Here is a 12,031-nt window from a genome sequence, read left to right on the forward strand (position 1 = left end):
AATTACAATGTAGTACTCCGTTACGAACCGGACTGTACCCGCTCGCGCCTGCCACGGTATTACCTCTCTTCCTTCGACAGTTTGTTCTCGCTCGGCGCAGGGCTGGACGCGGTGCTCGCATTTGAGATCACCGTAGCCGGTCTGGCCATCGTCAGGATCACCTCCGACCCGTTGTTCCCGTTTTCTTGCCCGTTCGTTGATAAAACGCTGAGAGTGCTGGCGCTGCTGCCGCACAAATTCTCCCTGGATCTACATCTGTTCTGGATCTCGAGCATGTTGTTGTTGATCTTGTTGGAATTCTGATTGCTGATCAGCTGGTTCACGTTCACATTGTTGTTGGCTATTTGGCCATCGTCCGCGATGTAATCGGGATTGATCAGCTTCATCAGATCCTCCTGAAGCGTGCTGGAAGTCAGATTCGCGGAGTTCCTGTGAGAATTGCGGACACCCGGTTTCGGCCGAGGGCTCTGATTTCTAGAGCTACCGCTCGACGGAGTTAGATTCCCGCCACGGTGTTTGTTGGCTCTTCTGAGCCTAGGCGATACGCTTCCAGAACCGTTCGACAATTCGTCCTCGCTCGGTAGGGTGGTGGTTTCCGAGCAACTCGCGTCGGGGATTCGAACTTCAGGCGGCAGACTCGCGGTGAAATCTTTCGTCTGCCGGTACTCGACGTTTATCTTGTGAGGTACTGGCCTCTCTGTCATGGTTGTCTTCAGGCATGTTACCTTCTCGCCAACTTTGAAGTCGTGAGGCAGTTCGTACCTGATCGACTCACGATTCTGCTCGCTACTGTCGCCAGGCTTTCTCTCGTTCCCATTGTGCGGACACTCGATCTCGTACTTGCTGCTCCTCCTCTCGTACACCTCCTCGGAATACTCGTAGCCCATCGTCGTCCTCTTCTCGTGCACCCGTACCTCTTGCTCGTACTTGCTCGGCGTTCTATCCAACATCTTTTCGTCTTGCGCGTCGTACTTTAAGCTTCTGTCGGCTTTCCCGTCGTACTCGCACTTGGGCTGCTCGTACTCGTTGTACCTACCGAGGTTGCTGTTGCTACTGGACTTCGGGAGGCTGTAAGTGGCGTTCTGCGCCAACGGCAGGGAATTGGAGGCGCTCAGCTTCTGATGGCCAGCGTGGTGCATATCGTTCTTGTGAAGCTCCCTCTGCGACGCGTACAAATTCTCTTGCTTCATCTCGTACTTCTCTTTCTGAAGCTTCACGTAATTCGAGGACACGTGATCCTGGCTACGGTGAGCGTTGTCCAACTGCCTCTGATAATTCTCGTGCCTCACGCTGTCCTGTATCGTCTTGGACGACACGTAATTGCCATCCTTCGCGTAATGGTCGTGGCCGTGGTGCTTGGAATTCTCCGTGAATTGTTTGCCGCTAGCATAGTGGGACTCTTTCTCTTTCTTCTGGGAGGACTTGGGAGTGATGACTTGGTAAGTTTGTCTCGCTGGTAGAGGTGGCGGCGGTGTACCATCCGTCCGATGTCCGGCGTCTTGTTCCTGTGGCTCCAGGAGCTCGTACCTGCGCGAGAAAAAGAGTTTGCTTGATCCGGAAAACTCCACGGAGGAATGCGCGCGATCGATCACGGCCGCGTATCGTTTCCTTACCAGCGATCGTCGGTGCTGCTGTGCCCGCTGCTGCTGCTAGTCATCGTGCCTTCCATGGGAAAACGGGGATCGTTGAACGACCTAGAGCTAGATCCGGTTCCGTAGCCGGAGCTGTTGCTCGATCTCGGCGGACTGAAGGAGCGCTCGTACCGCCTCTGGTGAGACATGGCTGTCTGCTGAGTCGGCGTGTTATCGGGACTGGTTACGTTCTCATAGTCCCCCTCATAGTTGCTCGACAAATACTGGCAGTTTTGCAGCGTGCAGCCTCTGTGTTACAAGCAAGAAGTAAGTAATAAAAATACAATCGCAGGTTACCAGGAATGAACGAGGAGTTGTTGGAAGTTACGAGCCCAGGAGCTACCTCAGCTTACCTCCTAGGATTACCGTCGTTATTCGGCGGTATCACTGTAACCGTAACTTGAGCGCTGGTCTTGAGCAAATCGACCATCTGGTCGTGGCTCAAGGTGGATACGGCTACCTTGCAAATTTCGACGAGCCGGGAACCTTGTCTCAATCCCGCTTGCCAGGAGAGACCCATGCTCTCTACCTGCGTCACAACCCCGTCCGGCTGGACGTGGAAACCCAGCTGTCCCAAACTGTTCCTCTTCAAGGAGAGCTCGGTGGCCGGCGCTCCTTGAGTTACCGCTCGCAGTCGAGCTACTATCTCCATTAATTCGTCCCTCTCGCCGTAATCGCCGCGCACGTGGATCGTAATGCATTCTCCTTGATGATAGTAGAGTCTCAAGCTGAAACGCAAAGGATTAGGTCTGGCGAGTTGCAACTCCTGCGCGTTGGCAAGTTTAGAATTGTGCCCTCTGGAGAGCAAAGTACCTGTTGGTCTGGGCGTGCCAGCCGAGCACGCTTACGCACGGGGTGACGAAAACTATCTGCCTGGAATGCTCCTCGATGAGAACGACAGTGTCTATGCTTATCCCTAGGTAACAGTCCGTGTTCTGGTTGCTATCCTCCAATATCACTTGCCAGCATATCGCGCCACGTTGCGAGGCGTCGCAAGACAGCTTCGGCCGGACGGCCGCTTTCTTTTTGCTGCTGAACGACAGCATAGCTATTCCAACAGAGAATAGTTGGCGAGTGAAGCTGGTCTCCGCGAACAATTAGCTAAGGCAGCTAATTACTTAGCTAGGCGGAGGAGACTTACAAAATTTTTGCCCCGTATCGACCACCGTGGTGGAGGAGTAGTTTGTCGCGAGATCTTTCAGGTACTCTTGCCTCGTTCGCGTTGCCATCGTGGCGAACTTCTCCGACCTGGGAAAATACACACAGCGTTCCTTTAGTAAGCTTTGTTAGGCGACGAAGCGCGCGAAACCAGCTAGCGGAAGAAGATCGGTCGTTACCTATGCGCAGCGTTTTCAGCGTTGATCACTTTCGCCAAGATAAAATCGGCGAAGACCTTTCCCTTGGCAAAGGTGGCGCCTGGAGGGACGGGGGGCCCGAAAATAGGCACTTCCTTGCTTCTGGACACTGCCGCGCTGTACTGAGTATTGTCCGAGCACGGATTGATGGCTCTGACCACGATGAACACGTGTTGAAATTGCGAGCGTATTCTCCGTGGGCTGAAGGGCAACGCGCCGGGCTCCTGTATCGCGCAAGCAAACAAACAATTATCCCGACGTGAAATTAACGAGATCTCTTTAACGCGCGTGTCCTGCTCCCCCGGCTCGACAGGAAAGCAATCTCGCTCGGGTGGAAAGTTATCGCGCGGCCGCTATTGTCTCTTCTTACCTGGAAAACTATCGTGACTATGTCGTTTCCGATGTGCCTCTTCCTGAGCAGCTGTTGCCTGTTATTCGGCGTAAAGGGTAGCATCGTCGACACGTGAAACGTTACATCCGCTCCTCGGTGCGTGGCAGCGACCGCGTGCGTACCCGTCGAGTCGGTTCTCGTATCCAGGCCAGCCTTGTAACCTTCGAATCCTCGCAGTCTTATTCTTTGGCCTGTCGCGTAACGTACAATTATCTCGAGCACCGCGGAAGGAACGAGCCGTTCCTCTGCGAATTTCCCTCTTTACTCTCCGTACTCGAATCCACACCAATTTCTCTACCGCTGTTACACTATTAGGTGGGAAACGCGAGGTACAGAAAGAGAGTAGCGACTGGCAACGTGCTTACCGATGGTGTCCAGAAACTCGAGGAAAGCCGGTCCAGCGTGCTGGTTGTTGTACATTTCCTCCTCGGTCCTTTGGCCGGACCTGCAATAGAGCACCCCGACTTTGTACCTGCTGGACAGCCCTTGCTCGTCCAACCGGGCCAGAGCCTCTTCGGCGACGGGAGTGCCCAGCCGGAGGCAGGCAAGTTGCACCTCCGGCGCGACCAGCTCCAAAAGTTCTCTGGTGGGCAGTCGGTTGCCCTGCGGCCTTATTCCTAGGGCGTCCTCCGGCACCGAGCCACGCAGCGTCAGAAGCTCCGAAGTCCGCACGATTATTCTATACTGATTAAGGTCTTTCCGAATGCTGATCGCCACCGGGCCCAGTTGCTCGTCCATGCCGAACCAATTCTGGTGCTCCCGACCTGAACAGATCCACGTTCCTTTGCTTACCGTGTCGTCGTTGCCTTAGACTTTAGGAATACAAATGCAGCTAGTGGCTTACCGAGAAAGTATCTCCTGTAATAGTGAGCGCCTTCGTCGACGCTCTCGATGGGAAGCGGCCGCTTCTGTAGCGGGCACGTTTGCTTCCACAACGTCTCGCCGGGCGGCGGCTCCAAAACCGCGATGCCGTACGATAAAAACGGTCTGTGGACTCCGTTGCCCTGGGAGCACCGAGTCAGGCCCACTTCTCGTTCTCCTTCGCCACCGATCTCGTTCCGGAAAAAGGGGCACGATTCCAGCAGATCGTTGCCTAGGGTCGCGGAAAGGGCTAACGATTTAGAATTGAATCGCAAGTAGGTAGGTGAGTAGGTAGATGCAATCACGTCGGAATGTAAGTTGACGCTCTTTAAAATCGCATAACTTTTTTAAAATTGCTCCAAACGACTTGAGTTTTTTTCAGAAGCTAGCGGAATTAGTTTTCTAGACGACGTGTTTCGTAGATTTGGAAAAAATTGCAACTGGTCGGAATAGCGGTGAAAATAGTGAAGTTCGTTTTTTTTTTAAATTTTTCTGAGCCTGTAATGAAAATTAAAAAAAAAAAACGTTTGCAGATTGAAGTAAGTTGTATACATGCTGAAATTTTCATCTAAATCGGTTAACATTGCTCTGAGCTACACAGGTTTAAAGATCGCAGAATAAGGTCGAAAATCGCGAAATTCCCGAAATCAGCGATTCTCGACCTTATTCTGCGATCTTTAAACGCGTGTATCTCAGAGCAATGTTAACCGATTTACATGAAAATTTCAGCACGTATACAACTTACTTCAATCTGCAAACAGTTTTTTTTTTAATTTTCATTACAGGCTCAGAAAAAATTAATAAAAAAAAAAACTTCACTATTTTCACCGCTATTCCGACCACTTGCAATTTTTTTCAAAACGACGAAGCACGTCACCCAGAAAACTAATTCCGCTAGCTTCTAAAAAAAAAACTCAAGTCCTTTGAAACAATTTTAAAAAAGTTATGCGATTTCAAAGACTGTCAACTTACTTGCGACTGTAGGTTACTGTTTGAAATCTACCTTTTCCGTCACCGGCGTCTTCCTCGGGCGTCTCGTCGGGGGTGGACGCCCTAAAGGAGCTGGCGGCTGACGCCCCGGTCGCTGTGTTCCTCCTCCTGGCCAGCAGGATGCCCCTGAGTTTGGCCGCGTAGCCGAGATTCGCGGTAAGGGACTGGCAGTCGTAGTGAGCGAATGCCCGTCGCCTGTGCCTCTCCTCGACGTCGGCCGACACCACCGGGCTGCTGCAGCTTTCCTCCATGGCTCGAGGCGGCTTCGCGCCCCACAGTCTATTTAATTTCAGTCGCAGCTTGGGACTGGAGCCACCGGTGGGACCGCAGACCTCGTCCGCGTCGACCGTCTGCCCGTCTGGAACGCGTCTAAGGTAGTCCACGCCGATCGAGTTCCGTTGGTCCGACGACGATGCCGATGGCCTCAAGTCTTGCAGCATCGCGAACAAGTTCTCGCCGACCGTGACGGACTGGGCCACTACGTCGATGCTTCCTGCCAAACATCCACACCGACTATCTCAGCTCAGCAGTTGCTCGCGCGCTTATCGTCAGCTAGATAATACCTACGCGATCGGTTCGCCTCCACTCTGACCTACCGTGAGATCCATACTCCCGTCTGAGGGGAGTCTCTGGCACTCTAGAGGCAGGGTCCGGGCTGTGGGGGAGCTCCAAGCTGGAGTTGGACCTGTGAAGGGCCAGTCCACGACCCACGCGGCTGCTCGGCCCTCCGCTGCCGCCGTGTATCGGTAGGCTCGCGATCATCTCTTCATTCTGTCGACAACGATCCACCGTTACTTCACAGAGAGAAAGGAGCATCGTTCTCCAGCCCGGCCAGCTCCGCAAAGAGAATCGCCGATGCACGCCGCGGCGATCCGCGGCCGGAAATTCGGATAACGTAGCAGCGTTTGTCTCGCAAGGAAAATAGGCCCCGCCGCGGCGGAACGGGACGGGGCCGGCTTACTTAACCCGTAGAAATAAACTTAACTGCCTCTAAACAAGCGCGAAGTAGGCCGGCTAATTAGAATCGCCCAGCCCTACCCAGTTACGCGTACGTGCATACGCACGCCCACTCATCTGGAGCGCGTCCCGAGGGTTTGTCCGCGCGTCACCAGTTCATTCATTCGGCAGAGTGGCTGCCGGACGTTTTTTTCTTTCTGTTTCCCTTAATCCGGCGGACTTTCAGCGAGGAGGGTGCTAGCAGAGGCGGCCGAGATGGGTTGCAGAAGTTACGCAACCGCGACACGCGGCAGAGTTCGTCGAAAGACTCGCTCGAGCAAAGGATGCCCGGCGTAGCTCGGCTCGCGTTCGTGAGAGCTCCTTCTAAAAGACCAGCGCGAGCGAGAGGGAAATAGAGAGAGAGGAGTTAATTAACTCGATTCAAGATCCAGCTCACGAAGCACGAAGCGTTTATTGTTGGCTGTAACGCGATAGGCGCGCTATCGCCAGTACGGGGAAAACGGGGCACACGCTATGCACATGCACCTGCCTGTTCCCGATTTAAGCTAACATCACACCGAACGTTCGCCAGGATTACACACTCGTGCCACGAATGCGCCAGCTCTCCGCCGCGAGAGTACGAGCCACTGAGTTTAATCTGGGTTCGGTAACGAATGGTTTCCTCGGTGGAGAGAGCGCGCGCTTGCTCGAGAGTCGAGACTCACAATAAGCGGAAGCAATGAAGCAATGAACCACGGCAGAGCGTGAATCGGCCTTTAATCCTGTACCGTTGCTCGGTTCTTTAAATGTGCTCGGTGAATGGGCGATTCAATTGTTAACTAGGAACCGGTGTCCGCGCACTCGTGCACAGTGTGTACGAGGGTGGCTCTTAGTTGCTCTTGGTAAAAAATTTTCAAGACTTTCTTCTTCGGGGCACCCGCCAGAATAGTACTGAATAAACAAATCTGTGTGAAGTTTCAGCTGGATCGGATAAAGGGAAAGGGTGCCCCTGGGTCCTTGAACGTTTAAATAATTATTGAACAGCTCGCGAAGTCGATTTTATATAATATCGTCCAAGTTATTGATTAAATAGAAAAATATGTCAAACAAAAGTTGTAGAGCCGGACAAGGAGTATCTTTTATGTTGTATTACTTTTTTCGAGAAAAGTCCCACATATTAAAAAAATAACTTTTTTCCCCTCAAATTTTGAAAGTTTATATGCTTCTAGAACACTTTTTGTATATGAAGGCGAACAAAAAATGGAATTTTTATTTTCGAGGACTATTTCTTAAATATTTAAGGCAGGGCATATACCAAAAATATAAAAAAAATTTCCTTATTTTCAGTGTTTGATATGTCATGAATGTTTCCTCAAAATTAGGGACAGAAATTCGCAAAAATATCGAAGTCAGGTATTCAAATGCAGTTTTCTCGAAATCACGATGTCTATTGTACCTTCGATATTTTAGCAAATCTTGGTTCCAAATTCTCAGGAAACATTCATGACATATCAAACACTGAAAATATGGATTTTTTTTTTCTTTTCGGCATGTTTTGGTATATTCCCCTCCCCCTAAATGTTAAAAATATAATCCTCGAAAATAAAAATTCCTTTCTTTTGTTCGCCTTCATAAATAAAAAGTGTTCGGAGTAGCATTTAAACATTCAAAATTTAAGAGGGGAAAACTTATTTGTTTTTAGTATTTCTGACTATTTTTTAAAAACCGTTTATCGCACGAGAAAAAGTAATACTACATAAAAGATGCGCCATGTCCGGATCTACAACTTTTGTTCGACATATATTTTTATTTAAACAATAACTTGGGAGATATATAAAATAAACTTCGCGAGCTGTTAAATAATTACTTAAATGTTTAAGGGCCCAGGGGTACGTTTTCCCGTTATCCGATCGGGCTCAAACTTTACAGAGATTATTTTTATATTAAATGTGCTCTGAAGAAAATTCAAAAGTCGAAAATAAGAGCCACCCTGGTGCGTATACTACACAGCAACCACGCAATCGAGCCTCGATTCATATAGTTGCAGCGTAACGCGGCGATACCTCTCGACCCGCGATTGCATAGGTCCTAACCTAGGTACTCGATGAATTCGAGGGACGCGGACAGATCGAACGGGGCCAGACAAGAAGAAATCTCAGGCGTTTGGCGGATTTTCGGCGGGTATCGCGGGCGGAATAACGACGTCGCGGTCGGACGAGTGGAAGGATCGGGCCGCGAAGGTAGGTCTTTGGCGCGAACGACCGTGGTCGGATCGTCGAGGACCCCGTTGCATTCCGCGCGTTCCACGCGTCACTTTGCCGCTTGTGCTCGCTCCCGTGGCTCCTCCGCGCATGTTAGCTCCTCGGGGTGGGAGAGGGATGCGACAGAGACGGGGTTCCTACCGATCAGCTGCGGACGGTCTCGGTATGCGACTCGCGACCCATGCGACGACATCGGCCATGCGAGCGAAAGGTGATTCGCAATTTCGTTTCTGGCAGACGTTTCGGTGAATGGGAGGCGAGCCTGACTGGCCAACGACCAGAGCGTTCCATGCATACTCGTTTACAGAGTATCGAGAGCAAGGCGACTAGAATCACCGCTAATCGCGTTCCTTTGGCTGCTCGTTCCCGCTACGCCCTCGCGTTACCAGCTCGACCGCGCACGCACCTTCGCTCGGCTTCTTCTTTCAAACGAGATTACACCGTGCGAAAGTTCTCAGGAAGCCACCTCTTCGGTGCGTTCGCGAGTCGCGGGTATCGAATACCTCTGGCAGTGAATGGCTCGAGAAGCGAGTCGCGAGAGACGCGTGGATGCGCGATTTGGCAAAGTAGCGGTCGTTAAGATTGAACAATAGGGCGGAGTGATACATAGGCGAAAATTTTAATTTTAATTTTCTGTTGGCTTGGGTGCGGGATACTTGTCTTTTGATTTACCAAACACTGATGTAAAAAAAATTTGGAAAAATATTCATGTCTGCAGGTTCCTTTTTCTGCTAAAAATGATTATATAATCATACTATATAGGTGAAAATTTTAACTTTAATTTTCAGTTGGCCTGGGTGCGGAATAGCTGTCTTTTGATTAACCAAACACAACTGTAAAAAAAATTTTTTTTTTTGGAAAAATATTCATGTCTGCAGGTCCCTTTTTCTCCAAAAAATGATCATATAATCGTATAATCATTTTTAGGAGCGAAAGGAACCTGCAGACATGAATATTTTTCCAATTTTTTTTACAGTTGTGTTTGGTTAATCAAAAGACAGCTATTCCGCACCCAGGCCAACTGAAAATTCAAATTTAAATTTTCTGCTCCGCCCCACTGAACAAGGCAAACGCCGCGCGCGGTAACAAGAGAGACTTTTATGCGAATATCCCGCGTTGACTCATCGCTTGCTATTTCCCAAGGACGGATCGGCGCAGCGGCGAAGCTCGAGCCTCCTCGACGCGACGGAAGGAAACGATTTAAACCTCGCGATCGCGCCAACATTGATCGCATCGGAAACGATGAATATCCTATCGCGCAAACCAGAACAACACTGTCGAGTTCGCTCGAGATGGTGATCCGAAAAATGGGCTGTACTTCCGAAAGGTGGCCGATCGAGATGAAACTTGGTAGGTATTACGAGGGGTGTGGAAAGACCCCAAATATCAACTTTTAGCTTCGGCAATTAATGCGTTCAAAAGATAAAGGGGTAATTGTGCATAAAAGAGAACACCTTACAGATTTTTTTTAATCACTTTACCACGGTCCCCCCTCTTAACAATATTTCTGTTGACTTACACAGACAAAACGCATTCCACTTTCCAAATAATCCCGGGTATTAGTATTGGTTGGAGCTAGATTAGTACGGGGGCGCACGCCCGCTCGCGGGCGCGTAAAGCATGGTAGCGAACCGGTGTGAGTTTGGCGATGCTAAAAATGAGTAGCTACAAAATTTAAAAAATAAAGGATGGCAGGAGGGGAGGGTTGGTTCCCGGGTAGAGGGCCTGCACCAACGTCCAAAAAAAATTTATCAAAAAAAAATTTAAAAAACTGTTCTATTAATATTTCAGAAACTAATAAATACTCGAAGCTACAATTTTATATTTAAACTCCACACTCCCTCCCCTCCCCTCTCCCCAAATCTCATCTCAATCGGCCACCGGTCCCTCTCGGAATAATATCCGAAAAGTGTCCCTAGCCTCGCTTTCGCTGGACCTCGCCTAGCGCAATAAAGACGTAGTCAATAACGCGTTCCTTCCTTCTTTCCTCAGCGTTGAATTACAGCGCGCGCTTACTCGCAGCTGCGTCCCCGCAGATTCGCGGAGCGTGTTGCGTCGGATTGCGCAACGCCAGTGAAATTGCGAGAAACGGTGATTGCAGGTGACGGAGTGGTCTTGTGTCGCGATGTATCGTACCTGGACATGCGATGCATAAACGCGATCCAGCTGTACGCCACGGCTTCTTCCGCCGACATTGTCCAGCCAGCTACTCCCTGTGCCTTTTCCAATAATGGTCCGCGTCCTTGCGGGCGAACAGGCGATTTGCGTAACCATTCACTCGCCACTCGCTAACAGGAAATCCGGGATAATTAGAGACTCCGATTAAGATGTTTGCGCGATCATCGCGACGTCGATAGGTACCCTGCGGTATCTACTCCGATAAATGCGCTTATTAGAGCTGTTGTCCTTGTTCTCGCGGCTCCTCTTAACCGAAATCGGCGAGGATTAAAGCTGACCGATCGGATGATTTGCTTGTAATTCGCGACGATAATGAAACGAGCGTCGTAAGCGGCGATATCGGGACGTCGAATCGCGACGGGGATGACGCGCGGCGCGGCGCAGCTCGTGCCTCGCCTCGGCCGCGTATTTACCTGCCATCCTGGCGAACGATAACAGGATTGAGACAGGTAGGAGAGAAACGAGTCTGAAATCCGGTCAGCCGTGCGACGGCTGCCACCATCGCGCCGGAAGCCAGGCGTGTCCGAAGACTAGGCTGGTGTTCTTGCCTCCAGTAGTATTTATCGAGCATTATTTTTTCACTTGTCGTTCCACGCTCCAACGGCTGCTCAGCGATATACAGACACGCATACGCTTCCAAAGTGCACCGCAATCCCGTGGAGAACATTCTCAGACTCTCCTCTCCTGCATCCGCGAGACGATCGCTCCAGCATCAAAGTAACTCGACTGCGCTCGCTCGACGCAGATACCCCCTGACAGTGGAGTTGAGCGGAGGCTGAGTTACACGCGTTACAGCCACTTGGGAAAGATAAGGGACCACCCTCCAACTACCAAGAAGCTTTCAGTGTCTCGATAACTGGTCTCGCTCGGCCGTCACGCGACGAAAGCATGCGCGGCAATAAAGTCGTCCGGAGAAGTAGCCATCAGCGATTGCTGGGATCACGCTGATCGATCGTGGACCCCCACCTACCGATCCCCAAGCAGCGTAGCGCGCGCTCCAAGTCCTCGGTGCCAAATTACGGGGATGCGTAATCTTCCAGGCACCGCTTCCGCCCGCATCGTTCCTCCGCTTGCCACGGTTTCGCGTTTCCCAACGAAAGGACGGTACGTATTACGTGCGCACTCGGTCGACCGCAACCGCGGGATGTGACTCCCGTCGAAACTGGTAGACCTTGGAAAAGCGCGCGGCCAGCGTGATGTAACTCGGTTGAAAATAATATTTTCCCGGGCGATCGCGGTGAGGATCGTGCATCGATCGGAGGAAGAGCCGGGCAGGGGGCAACAGTCTCTCAGCGGAGTTCTTTGGTGTATTCCAGTGTATCGAGTTCTTTCATCCCCGGCGATCAGCGAGCGTGTCGCTCGGGACTCGGTCGTGGTTGCAGTCGTAGGTATACCGAAGCTGTGCGACGACTTTTCCGTCCGCGCGTC

General features: G+C 51.0%; 1 protein-coding gene across 2 annotated transcripts in view; it reads right to left on the bottom strand.

The window, feature by feature from the left end:
• Positions 1–12,031, bottom strand: part of LOC143371122 (signal-induced proliferation-associated 1-like protein 2) — a 43,939-nt gene that overhangs the window by 1,248 nt on the left and 30,660 nt on the right. The window contains exons 2-12 of one of the 2 annotated variants that reach the window (XM_076816012.1): positions 5,825–5,999; positions 5,242–5,721; positions 4,222–4,488; positions 3,743–4,141; positions 3,357–3,568; positions 2,969–3,210; positions 2,773–2,879; positions 2,445–2,679; positions 1,985–2,359; positions 1,614–1,880; positions 64–1,527 (exon numbers count right to left, since the gene is read on the bottom strand). In XM_076816012.1, the coding sequence (XP_076672127.1) occupies positions 64–1,527; positions 1,614–1,880; positions 1,985–2,359; positions 2,445–2,679; positions 2,773–2,879; positions 2,969–3,210; positions 3,357–3,568; positions 3,743–4,141; positions 4,222–4,488; positions 5,242–5,721; positions 5,825–5,990 (4,214 nt within the window). In that variant the 5' untranslated portion in view covers positions 5,991–5,999. The remainder of the gene's footprint in view (positions 1–63; positions 1,528–1,613; positions 1,881–1,984; positions 2,360–2,444; positions 2,680–2,772; positions 2,880–2,968; positions 3,211–3,356; positions 3,569–3,742; positions 4,142–4,221; positions 4,489–5,241; positions 5,722–5,824; positions 6,000–12,031) is intronic. The other variant, XM_076816013.1, reaches the window with a different exon arrangement.

The sequence above is a fragment of the Andrena cerasifolii genome, chromosome 7, assembly GCF_050908995.1.
Source record: "Andrena cerasifolii isolate SP2316 chromosome 7, iyAndCera1_principal, whole genome shotgun sequence".
NCBI classification, from domain to species: Eukaryota; Metazoa; Arthropoda; class Insecta; order Hymenoptera; family Andrenidae; genus Andrena; species Andrena cerasifolii.